The 13705-nt window shown below is 35.8% G+C and overlaps 1 protein-coding gene across 10 annotated transcripts in view; it reads right to left on the reverse strand.

The window, feature by feature from the left end:
* The window catches only part of ZZZ3 (zinc finger ZZ-type containing 3), a 103787-nt gene that overhangs the window by 10777 nt on the left and 79305 nt on the right, over positions 1 to 13705 (reverse strand). For 8 of the 10 annotated variants that reach the window (XM_032629087.1, XM_032629095.1, XM_032629157.1 and 5 more), the window contains 6 exons: positions 9696 to 9834; positions 6492 to 6639; positions 6290 to 6405; positions 4624 to 4695; positions 3268 to 3369; positions 2517 to 2612 (listed from right to left, as the gene is read on the reverse strand). In XM_032629087.1, the coding sequence (XP_032484978.1) occupies positions 2517 to 2612; positions 3268 to 3369; positions 4624 to 4695; positions 6290 to 6405; positions 6492 to 6639; positions 9696 to 9834 (673 nt within the window). The remainder of the gene's footprint in view (positions 1 to 2516; positions 2613 to 3267; positions 3370 to 4623; positions 4696 to 6289; positions 6406 to 6491; positions 6640 to 9695; positions 9835 to 13705) is intronic. The other 2 variants (XM_032629143.1, XM_032629149.1) reach the window with 1 other exon arrangement.

Raw genomic sequence — 13705 nt, forward strand, 5'->3', positions numbered from 1 at the left:
CCTTCAGCATACTCTTATGTGGTTGCTTTTTCTATTTTATCTGGATTTTTAAAAAGACAACAAGCCTGAAATAAAAACAAACCAAACCAACAAACAGAAATGTAGGCAGAATACCTACGTGGAGTATAATGGACCATATGCTCATTACGTAGCTTATATTTGTATCCCCAACATTTATTACACTCTTGGCATTCACATGCTGAGCTCCTCTTAAGGTCATCTTACAGATGATCAAGGAGGATGAAGTTAGCCAAAGCCAGATATAAAACTATCAAGTAAAAAGAAAATTTCCCCAACACGATGAATGTCTGAAAATAGTATCTAACACTGATTGACTGCTTACTCTTTGTCAATGTCACTTAGCCCTCAAAACAGTCCTGTAAAGTAGTTATTATCACTTCTAATTTAAAGGTGAAAAAACGGAGGCATGAGGAGGTTAACTTTCTTGTTCAAGGTACTGCAGCTAGGCAGTGGTAGAATCAAGATTATAAAATAGGCCTCTGTGGAGCCAAAGGCCTCCCTTTGAACCCCTATGCAGACTTCCTCTCTTCACTAACAGCACCGCCACAAAGAATAATCTCAGCCACATAGAGAACCATCATTTCATTTCAAAATTCAAACTCTAACCATGTCAGGACTTCCCTGGTGGCACAGTGGTTAAGAATCCGCCTGCCAATGCAGGTGACACGGGTTCAAGCCCTGGTCCGGGAAGATTCCACATGCCGCGAAGCAACTAAGCCCGTGCGCCACAACTACTGAGCCTGCTCTCTAGAGCCCATGAGCCACAACTACTGAACCCGCATACCACAACTGCGGAAGCCCACACTCCTAGAGCCTGTGCTCCGCAAGAAGAGAAGACACAGCAATGAGAAGCCCGCGCACCACAACGAAGAGTAGCCCCCCGCTCACCGCAACTAGAAAAAGCCTGTGTGCAGCAGCAAAGACCCAACACAGCCAAAACTAAATAAATAAATAAATTAATTAATTAAATTTATTTAAAACAAAACAAAACAAAAAACCTCTAACCACGTCTATGACTGGGCTAGATCTCTGCAGTCAAAATGTCTGTTAAGGGCTTCCCTGGTGGCGCAGTGGTTGAGAGTCCGCCTGCCGATGCAGGGGACACGGGTTCGTGCCCCGGTCCGGGAAGATCCCACATGCCGCGGAGCGGCTGGGCCCGTGAGTCATGGCCCCTGAGCCTGCGCGTCCAGAGCCTGCACATCTGGAGCCTGTGCTCCGCAACGGGAGAGGCCACAACAGTGAGAGGCCCACATACCGCAAAAAAAAAAAAAAAAAAATGTCTGTTAACTTAAAATTCAGTGCACCCAAAGAAGGGAGCACATTTAGGTTTCTTTAGTATTCCTTTTGTTATCATCGTCTAGTCTTAGTGGTGAAAACATAAGGTGCACAACACATCTAAAGATAACCTAGAAATCACGAAAATTAAAGCTGTTAAGTTAAATGGTGGTTATCAAAGTTCCAACATTCTGAAGTTACAGGATGAACTCTACATATCTAAATAGATAATACTATATTTGGGGAGAAAAAATCCAAAATATTTAAAACATCTGACAAATTAAAACAAGCTTCCATAGCTTGGTAAAAAGAATAAGAACAAAATTTTTAAAACATGGAGGTATATAGACAATATTCTTAATGTAAAACAGTCAGCTTCACTAAGGAAGGGTAACAGCATTAGATCGGCTCCTAGCTTCTCTTTAGGTGAACGGTGGCAGTTGCGGGGGAGTGGAAGTACTCAGATGATTTACCAAGTAAATGAAAGAAGGCCAATGATGTGCTTTATTTTTTTTGCAATTAAAGCAAAAAATTGGCGATAATTCTATGCAGTGTTCTATGTAGGAGAGGGACAGTAGCTTTTTCACTGTACAGAGCAGCAGAGAACAGTGGAAAAGGCTTAGGTGCAGAATCAGAAGATCAATGATTCCCAGACTTACCAGCTATGTGACTAGACAATTTACTCAATGTACTTAGTTTTCTCATCTATAAAAAGGTTGTAGAACAGTACCTAGCCCAGAGCATTCAACAGTAAGAACAAAAGCTATCTATTAATATTATCATGAGTAAAGTGAAGGTGATACTACCTACACTTTTAGAATTACAGTGAGGATTAAATATCTTAATAAATATTTCTAACCTTGGATTTATATAATATATGTATAAAACAGAAATTGATTATATTTATTAAAGAATCAAACACCCTAAAAACTTTAACATCACAAAGGCCTTTTTGACATACATACAATCTAATATCTTTCAAATAGCACTCATTCACATAAACTAACCTACTCCTAAGAAAATAATGAATAATCGTCATTGAAACTCACTGAGTAGCAATAATGGAATCCTATCATATATAAGAAAATGTTTAGAGTGAGTCAAATTTAAAAAATAAAATAACCCTGTTCTGATAAATATATAAACTTTTACACAGGAACTCTGACTTTGATGAATTTAATCTGAGATCTAAGGTTTACTTTTACCTATTTTCTTTTTACCTTTTTGGAGTATATATATAAGTTTGGTGTTCTGCCTGGGACTGGAATGCCAGCTTTAGTTAGTTTTATGAAATACTTCTGCACTCGGCTGGCAACCTAAGGAAACATGACAAGCCTTTTAACATAATAAATGACAAGACATGCAGTACCAGAATAGTTTTTTAAAATAGTTTTTAAAACATACATGTGTATCTTAATGAATAGTAACAACTTAAAATCTACCATAAATCTAGAAATAATTTTAAATTGCCACCAAAGACACTTATGTTTTAAAATAGAGACAAAAAAACTGTTAAAATAAATTAAATCTGTTTGATTCCAAAGCTAAACACAGTTTCAACTTGTGAACACAAGTGCTTGCAGCATAAAAACACATCTATTAATATCAATGAGAATGTGAAGGAGAAAACTGACAGATATTTTTTTAGAAAGACAATCAGGGAATACTGACTAAGGCACGATCACAAATCTATTAGCACAGTCTAACCAAAAAGCACAAACTGGTGCACTCATTAAACATTCAAGAGACACCAAGTCCATTACTTTTTTATTTTTAAGTAAAGCAGAATTATCTCAGAGTTGTTTCTAAAATCAACAGAAAAATACACAATTTTGTTTTTTAAAACTCCACATACTATAGCACTGTGTAGCTAAATATGAAGGGGCAGGTCTACTGATTTTAGCTTCACTATCCTTCATTTAAAAAACTATCAAAAACATGCCAACAATATGGGGCTATCTCCTCAATTACCTGCTTTGCTGTCCTATTGCCCAGTTCATCTGCTATCTTCTGCCAGCGTCGAGATTCTACTTCTTCAGGAGGGTATTTCAAGAGTAGTTGTTCAAGCTTTTTCTAAGCCAAACCAAAGACCAAATTTAAGAAAGTTTAATATTGAGTTTCTAAATAAATACATTCACCTTTCATCTTAAACTATAATACTCCCTCCCCAACTTTGGGGGTTAGGTCAACTAGAAATCCTCATGATAGGAAAAATTTCTAGTAAGGAATTTAAGACTTCACAAGAAAAATAAGATTAGAAAATAAACCTATGAAAGACCTTATAAAGATTTTCTATGCACTTCAGTAAAAAAAGGAAAGCACCCCCAACAAAGAAAATAATTAATTAATATGTTACATATTTTAGTGATTTCCACTGACCACTTTATCTTGCTAGACTATGTTTAGGCTTGCCACTATGGATCTGACAAAACTATGTAAACTCATTTGGATTTAGACAGAATACTAAAAGAGATCTTTTCCTCCTTTGTGTGGTCCTTCATTCAAATATTTAATTTTAATATTCTGACCTATCTCTTAAATTCTCCCATAGTCCTAAGGATGCAAAATAGTCCAAATGTTGGAAATAAAAGTTTCCTGAAGCTTTTTATAAACTGATAAACTCATTATAGCTGTGGGGCTAATCCTCACATGAGATAGAGATGTGTCTCAAACCTTACCCACAAACAATCCTAGCTATGTGCCAAAATGTAAGAGAACACTCTGACCTTGGCTTTGCCAGCTCCCCTCCAAACAAAAACAAGAATTCACTTTGAAGCACAGCTTTACTTGGCTCCAGGTTTTTCTGTCTCACAAAGCTGCATTACAAAAACTTTACTCCATCTGTTTTTTTTTTTTTTTTTTTTTTTTTTTTTTTTTTTGCGTTACATGGGCCTCTCACTGTTGTGGCCTCTCCCGTCGCGGAGCACAGGCTCAGCAGCCATGGCTCACGGGCCCAGCCGCTCCGCGGCACGTGGGATCTTCCCAGACTGGGGCACGAACCCGTGTCCCCTGCATCGGCAGGCAGACTCTCAACCCCTGTGCCACCAGGGAAGCCCTCCATCTGTTTTAATATCTTTTTCAATCCCCTCCCCAAAACCCAGGTTCCTTAATTAAAAATTATCCCCAAAATGGAATTCACATATTCTCAGAATGCAAAATTCTTGAAGTATGCAAAAAGGTATACAGAAACAAGTTTAAATATTTTAAATTCATGGTTAAGAGGGATTACATACAACAATATACACTTTACTCATAATACTGGCTCTAATTTTAACTGCTTTTTTTTTTTTTTTTTTTAAACCTACACAATTTAGAAATATCTATTACCTGTTCTTCAACAGTCCACAACTGGTTAAATGTTTCAGGTTTGGTATCATCACACAGGCGTCCTCTTATCATCTGCATATAAAACAAGGTTTTTGTCAGAGAGAAAAAACAAAGACTACCCTTTGATATAGCCAAATAACACACAAATTGTGAAATTTTTAATTAATTTCAAAATATGTGAGTAAATTTATTTTTTTAATGTGTACATAATTTATTGCTTACAAAATGTTTTCATGTTCTTTTATTTCATTTGGTTTTACACTCCTAGCAATCTTGAGATATAGGTGACAGCAACTTCATTTTAAAGAAAAAGAAATGTTTCTTTTTTTTTTTAATAATCATTGTTACATTGCTTATATTTTATTTGAATTACCTTTCTTTGGTAGATTGTAAATCATCTGAAAACCAAAGAATTCAAATATTTTTAACAAATCCATTTTCCAATTAGTGTCTTGTACCTCAGAAGAGTATTTCCATCCCAATCTTTTAAATTTTTTTTTTTTTTTTTTTTTGTGGCACACGGGCCTCTCACTGTTGTGGCCTCTCCCACCGCGAAGCACAGGCTTCGGACGCGCAGGCTCAGCGGCCACGGCTCACGGGCCCAGCCGCTCCGCGGCATGTGGGATCCTCCCAGACCAGGGCACGAACCCGTGTCCCCTGCATCGGCAGGCGGACTCCCAACCACTGTGCCACCAGGGAAGCCCCCCCAATCTTTTAAATAAAGCATCACATCCACCCTCACAAAGAAAAATGAAGGAAACAAAGCATGAACACACACCAGGTGCATCTTTCTCCTTTGTTATCTATTTATTCTTTACTTTTGAAATATGAACAGTTTTATTTCTAGCCTAAGGATGTGGGGAAACATCTTGAAGATATCATATGTACTGATTGTTTAGGGCAGTTTTAGAAATAATAATGTACCATATATATTCTTTGCTAACAATGAGGAAATTATACTCATTGTTAGCAAAGAATATTTTTTTTGCAGTGGAAAAAATTACAGTGGAATTTTTTCCATTATAATATTTTTAATGTGCTAGTCTTTTTATTTAAGTAATAATAAAGTAATATCCTAAACGTATGTCTTGCTCATAAAATGGAGCCTAATATCAATTTTACTAAAATATACATAATATTTTTAACTAGTTACACAGCTCAACATACCACTATCTTTATGGCTATTGTTTATTTTAAAGAAATGTTACTTTTTCATTCTGAATCCACATGTTTATTAAAGTTCATCTAACTAACAGCAGCAAGGCCAGGTTACAACCAGCAAATCCTAGTTACATTCCATTACACACAAAGAGCTCTTATTTTTAGAATAAATACTGTATTATGTGTCAGGCACTGAACTGGGCATGTTACATGTACTACTCATATTCCTCACAACAACTCTACAACATAGGGTGATATTAATCACATTTTATATAAGAGGAAACTGCAGCTTGGAGATTTTAATATAGATGACATCTGAAGTTCCACAGCTAGTAAGTGGTGGAGTTATGATTTCAACCCAGCTTTTTCTTAACTTCAAAGTTCATGTTCTCATCATACCTTCAAGTGAAAGACTGCTTGAATTTTAAGAATACAAACCAGCAAAATGTTAAAATGTTTTGTCTACAATTCAAATTTTCCTGCTCTAACACTTTATCCTGCTTACCTGAGGACGACTGTTTGAGCCTTCTGGACCATCACTCAAAGGCAACATAGAGTATGAAAGGGACTCTCCATCCTTCCTAGGATCTAAAGGACTTTTTGGTCTAGCAGGTAAACCTACTAAAAAGAAAACCACATATAGGATTATTAAAGCAAGACTTTGTCAGGTAGTTCTCTAATTAAATTTGTATCATGTAATATCTTACCTTTATCAAAAACTAGCTTAACTCTCCTAGTATGTCTTTTGCGATTTTTAAATTCTCTTTCAAAGTTCCCAAGGCTATTGGTATATTGGTCCCATACAATCTCGGGCAACTGAACAACTCTCTGTGGATATGGAAGCCCTATATCAGCCTGGTGGGGGAAAAAAATGAAAGTGACAAACTAAGTTTAATTCAAGAAATTATCAACTACAACCAAATTTTCACATGACTCCAAATCTAAATAATCATCAACTGAGCATTGCTACTCACTTTTTGAATCCAACAGCCAATGAAGTTAATATAGTCTAAACACTAAATGGTAGAAATGATAGCCAAGTAAAGGAAAATGAACTTAACAAAACATAAGCACTAATTTTAGAGGTCTAAAGCTGAACTATATAAACATACTGTACTTTATCACTAACACACTTTAAACAGAAATAGCAAAGAAAGATTTTTATCTCTAAGAACAGCACATGAAATGTGTTTGACTGAAATATAATAGATATGACTTGATATACAGAATTCATTTTTAATGGACCCATGTGTTCCTGACTTATCCATAAAACTATTAATTATTTTCGCACTATATAACTCAGCACGTGTACAAAAAAACATCACATTCTGAGAATCAAAACTACATCTTTAGTTTACTTGGAATTCAATTACTTTGCCAACCATCTTTAGAGAAGTTAAGAGTTGTCATAATTACTAAAACCAGGTCAGTATGATCAATCTTTTTTTTTTTTTGCTGTACGCGGGCCTGTCACTGTTGTGGCCTCTCCCGTTGCGGAGCACAGGCTCCGGACGCGCAGGCTCAGTGGCCATGGCTCACGGGCCTAGCCGCTCCGCAGCATGTGGGATCTTCCCGGAACGGGGCGCGAACCCGTGTTCCCTGCATCGGCAGGCGGACTCTCAACCGCTGCGCCACCAGGGAAGCCCATGATCAATCTTTTGATAGGGATTTGGGTTTCATGGGTGGGTGTATTTGTCAGAACTCATATAATGGTAAAATTGGGATTTCTGAATTTCATTGTATGTAAATTTCACCTGAAAAAGTTTTAAAAAAAATTTTAGTTAACGATATGCATTCGGAAGTGTTTTGGTGTTAAGTGTGCATGTCTGCAACTCTGGAATGCATCAAATGCATTCCATCTTGAAATAAGATAGAATGGTGGATGGAAGAATTGCATAAACATACAATCAAGCAAATATAATAAAATGTTAATGGTAGAATCTGGGGGTGGATGTGTGTGCTAACTATACAGTACTTTCCACTTTTTCGTCTACTTAACATTTTTCAAAATAAAACGTTGAGAAAAAAATCAGGTCATAAATTATGAACTTGGCAGGCAAAATCCACTTTGTGACACAGAATTCTTAATTTTTATTTTGCTTGTGACATATTATATTAGCACCATCATCATAATAGCACATATTAGTCTAAGGTTCAACTTTAGAAAAATTAGAACAGAGTGTCTTTTAAAATAATGATGGTAGTAATATCAAAGAAAGCTAACAAGCCGTAAAGGTTCCCTGCATTCTATATACCAATATATAATCCAAGTTTCCTTAATTTCAATTAGGAGTTTTTAGATGTCCAGTAAAACAAAGAGATCACATGTCAACAACTTAACTACTCTGGTAAACCTGAAGAAAATAGACAATTTAAGCATACATGAGTTAACACAGAAAAAGTGAAAACTCAAACTTCTAAATTAAATCCAGCAGAAAATTTTCTTTCCAAGGAACATAAGTCTTTTATGATTACCAAAGTATCTGTGATTTAATACACATTTGTACATTTTTGAAAAAATTCTTAAGATAGTCAATATCACATCTCTGTTTCTGAGATAAAGTAAAAAGAAATTCAGTTCTAAACTAAACACAGAAATGGAAAACCAGCAAATAACCAACCACATACGTATCTAGTAAATGTGCATAACTGCATCTTTTTGCCCACCCAAGAACATGAATAAAATGCGATTAAGGTTAAAACACCATCTGTTTTAGCTGAATCAATGATAAGTAAACACTGTAAGTACTGTATCTTTTTGCACCAGCAAATTGTTTCATGACAGCAGTGCAGAATCAATAAACACCTAAGTGGGCCCACTATAACACAGAGGGTACCATAGGGTTCTAAAAACTCTAGAAGGTTTAACAAATCAATATATAGATCCTACGTCTATTATGATATTCAATGTTCTGAAAGCAGAGAAAGGAATGCTTGCTAAGTAAATAACATAACTAGAAAAATCCAAATCCAAACAATATTCATCTAAATAAAATGAAGTCCCCAGGGCTGTTCCCTCAACACCTGGTAGACCACTTCTGTGACTCATTAAAAACTAGTAACTAATAACTAAATTTTTCATACTGAACAGGCTAAATTTTTGTGTTGTTTAAGGTGAAAAAGAGGATTCTTTTTCATAGTTTTTCAGTTTTAATCTTTTCAGACAATGCTGATTAATATTTGCCTCTCAAATTTACTGAATAATTAGTGGGCCCCTAATTCAAGACACATACTATGGCATAAATGCACATCTAGATTATCTCCATGTTTACACACTAAGAAAGTTATAAAAACTTGAATCACTTTCAAATGGTTAACTGCTTAAATATGAAAGTTATGTTTTAAGGAAAAAATAGAATTATAAGGAATTTTACACTAAAATAAAAGAACATTTCAAAATTAAGTAAAATTTATATACCTCATTCTCATAGACTTGGCAACCATAACCTTAAAGACATTTAAAATATAGTTTTTGTTTGTATCACCATTGTTTTCTATCTCACTACGTTCAGAGTTAGAAAAGTAACTCTAAACTAAGCAGTAAATAAATACTAAAGTATTTTTTCTTTTAGCTTCAACAATCTTGAAGTACTGAAAGCAAAACAGGGAAAATATTTTTAAGATGGGGAAGGACGAAAGTAACAGAAAAAGACTGTAAAAATGGCTAGGAACAGGACATCAAGTTTCTAAACACACATCCAATTAAAGCTCCTAGCTATCTTCATTGAGGTATATTTTATTGTGTGTTTGGTGGGGGTGAAGGAAGGCAGTATTCTGCCTTCAGTAACATGGTTAATTACAGAAGGGGAAAAAAGTTAAACATTTAAACAAGTATATAATCATATAAAAAGAATAAACCGAGTTATTACCAAATACATCTCAATAAATCTTAAAAATTGCTCAATATATACCTTCTTCTGGAGTTTTTCCACAAATCCAATGGGATTTTTTAGTGCTTCTCTCTGATGTCTGCCTAAGTTTTCAAGGTCCTGGACTGCTTGAGAACGTTGAGCCTCGAGTACAGCAATCGTCTGTAACAGTCTCTGATAACTACAGAGACAAAAAAAAAAACCCCTCACTAAAATTTTCTAGTTACAACAATAAATAAAAAAAGAGTTCAAGCCGTGATCTACTATTAAGTCACACAGTCTTTGTAAAGTTACCTGAAAGAGTTTTAGTAAAACATATTACTGGGAATAAATGAGGTCTTCCTGAGTTACGAAGTACCTAGTCAGAAAATAGCAGTTAGAGAAAGCAAAGCCTTATTCTCCCATCTAAAGTTCTTAATTCTTGAACCGGAAGAAGTACAGAAAGTAAGAAAGCAAGCATCTTGACTTTCCAGCAATCCAAGTCAAATTTTTTTTTAAATCGTAAGATTTTTAGCACCAGGAGGGATCACCAAATTCAGTCCCTCTGTTGTACTCTGTTGGAATAAGAAATCTGAGGCAAATTTTCTTGACCAGAGTTACAAGAAACTGTCACATAATTCAGACATGATCTTAGTTGGCATGGTTCTCATTTGCTTTTTCTGTTATACCTCCATTCTAGAGGAAGTTTCCTTCCCTGTCAATTCTTAAGTATTAAACATTTTTACAGAAGAAAGGACTCAAAGATATTTCTTACTTCCCTGCCTATAACAGTCTATTTAGCACAGCTAACATAGAATTTTACCCACACAAACCTATTATCTGTTCATATTCTCCTCCCCCCCACCCCAGTTCAAATTGTCCTGCCTCTCTAATGTCTAATTTCACATATCAATACACATAAGGAAACACATTAGCACAAAAACCCTGAATACTCGAATGCATTTTGCAAAAGAACCAAGAACAAATCACTCCAAGTTCACTTCAAAATAAGTCACTAGGTCTTTAAAATATTAGTGAAGCACAATTTTTCTTTATGGCTTTCAATAAATTTCATTCTGTTTCCCAACAGACTATAAACTCCATAATGGCAAACACATCTGAAAAGTCCACTGTTTTGTTTATTCAGTGTGCAGCACACTTCCCAACATATAGATGCTCAGTAAATATTCTTTGAATGAACAAATGGACAGATGTTCTGTGCAATCAAAAGTATACTGAAACTTTTAAGTCCGGAAGTTAGCAAACAAGCAGAAATTTCAAGGGTAAAACAATGCAATTTTGATGTTCACAGCCATCGCGTAACTGCAACATGACATTCTCTATTAGAACACCGTTTCAGCCCCCTGCCTAAAACATATTCTTATTCTCAAGTCCCTTGTTAACTAATCCCTGATGAGATGTTTAATAATCAAGGTAAAAACTCCTAACACTGAAGGGTAAGGCTTCTCTCAAGCTAGAGATACTTCATTCAAAAGTTAGAACTGAAAAAAAAAAAAAAAAAAAAAAAGTTAGAACTGAATTGGAAACCAAGGTCTGTACTAAGTTACTCCTGGATCAGTTACAGAGGTTAAGCCTAAACTCACCTTCACTCTGCCTCTGTTTGCTTTGAGGTGTATGGTGTGTACAAACCTTGACCGTGCTGGTGTTTTCTTACCAGGCAGGCTCACCCACGCTCAATCTTAGGGTGATTGTACTGAGTCAGATAGAACCTAACCTCTCTATAATACTCTTAATTGCCATATTTCACCTTCAGAATACCTACCCCATGTAGCTGAATAACCAAAGACTTACATGGTGTCTCTGTGATGACTGACCCCTGCTTTAAATAGGACACACTTCTGTATCATCAATATGAAAATGATTATGAGTCTATTAAACTTGCAGCAAACTACTGTAAGCAAGTAACAATTAATGAGGCACAAGTAAGAACAGAGTTATAGGAAAAAACAAGCAGAGGCTTGAAAAAAGTGCTACAGTCAGTCACTGCCACTGGGAAGAAAGGCCTCTATTTGAAGTCAGTAAATTATAACAATTTTTACTGTATGTAAATTATTCCACAATGATTCTGACTTTAAAAAATAATTCCAAAAGAGATTACAAGGGAAGTATAACTCTTCACTCCCTATTTTGCTTCTCTTCAATCAAGATTAAATGATTAGCAAATTGAAAGACCTAATATATACATTGGTAAAGACTTAAAAGTCCAGAATAAGTAAAAAGACTGTAAGAAGATAGTGAATTTAAGTCTTCTAGGCCAGCTAATTTGAATAATTTCCTAGAGTATTCAGAGATTTTACCAATAAGATTATCATACATATCCCTAAGCAGAAATGGAGAAAATAAAAAACTGGCATGACATCTAAAAAACAGTATAATACAGACAAATCTAATTTCAATCCTACCCATCCACTCACTTCACCTCTAAAAACAAACCACTGGAATCTGACCCAGGCATCAATTGAGGCAAGATTCACCTGTTCATTAATGTAGGCACTATCCTTAAAAGCTTCAGTAATTATCAAAGTAAATCAGGAACAGAGCTTAGGTATAATAGAGGATCTACCACTACACCAGAGAGGGAGTAAAGGAACTGGATGGGAAGGAATGGGGACAGGACTGCCATGTCGTGGGGGATGGAGGATGGGTATGTGAGGGTCCATCATACCATTCTGTCCACTTTTTTGTATGCTTGAAGTTCTCCACAATGAGTTAAAAAGAAAACTCCAATTTGAGTTCAAATTAACCGGTGATGTGGCCACTGTACTCTTCCTGGGCTAATCGGATCATACTTGCTACTGTATTCAGCTCTGCTTTGAGAGACAAACAGGTTCATGACCACACAAGATGGATGGGAGACTATGTAATATGAAATAACAAATAGTGTCAAACATTTACTGAATGTGTACTATATATATTATACAATGTGCAATTAGTCAATTCTCATAATCAACTTACAAGATAGGTACCATTACCCTTATTTCACAGGTAAGTAAACCAAGGCACAGATCATGCCAGCCATTTGTTCCATAATGTGATGTGAGGAATAATTAGCCAAGAAATGGGAACCTGCAATAAAATATTATTTCAATCTTTATGTAACATGCAGTTATGTGGAAAAGAAAATAGACTTGTTTTATAATGTAGAAAGGGGCAAACTAGAATCAAATTGTGATAAGGCACAATATGAAGAAAAACCTTCTCTCAGTCAAAACCAATAAAAGATGGTAGGACAGTGCCCAATCACCATAGATGTTCACAGAGATATTTAAAGGAAATTCAAGCATTAAAAAATCCTGAAGGGCTTCCCTGGTGCCGCAGTGGTTGAGAGTCCGCCTGCCGATGCAGGGGACACGGGTTCGTGCTCCGGTCCAGGAAGATCCCACATGCCGCGGAGCGGCTGGGCCCGTGAGCCATGGCCGCTGGGCCTGCGCGTCCGGAGCCTGTGCTCCGCAATGGGAGAGGCCACAACAGTGAGAGGCCCGCGTATAGCAAAAAAAAAAAAAAAATCCTGAAACTCTTTTACTCCAGTAAAACATGCTGCTTTCAATTCTGCTATTCACTGAACCAAGTAAGAGGATGGAAAGACTGGGGGAAAAAAAAAAGTATATACTTTTACATGAATGCAAGTAGAGTACAGCTTCCCCACATGGACAACTTTGTATTAAATCTCTCAAAATTATTTTTTATCTATTTCTAAAGCTGAATCCAATGCAAAGAACAGCAAGCTTAGCTGTGGCAGATAATTGTTAATATTATTTCTGTTTCATGTCTTCAACATAAAAAGAATTTTAGCTTGTGTACTGAGGAATCACATTTGACTAAAATAGAAATACTCTTCAAATCTACATCTAAGTTACTTTCACTACTTTTCACTCTCCAAGCCTTCCTGAATTCTTTACTCACTTCTGTGAATTTTAAAACATTTATATGAAAGAGTATATTTGTAAAAATACTGATGTCTGAAAGAGGATACCAAGAATTAACAATCTAGAAGTTTAATTGCATTCTCCAATTTCTAGGCAGTGATATTACACACACTATGAGACAGTGAG

Source organism: Phocoena sinus, chromosome 1, assembly GCF_008692025.1.
Source record: "Phocoena sinus isolate mPhoSin1 chromosome 1, mPhoSin1.pri, whole genome shotgun sequence".
NCBI classification, from domain to species: domain Eukaryota; kingdom Metazoa; phylum Chordata; class Mammalia; order Artiodactyla; family Phocoenidae; genus Phocoena; species Phocoena sinus.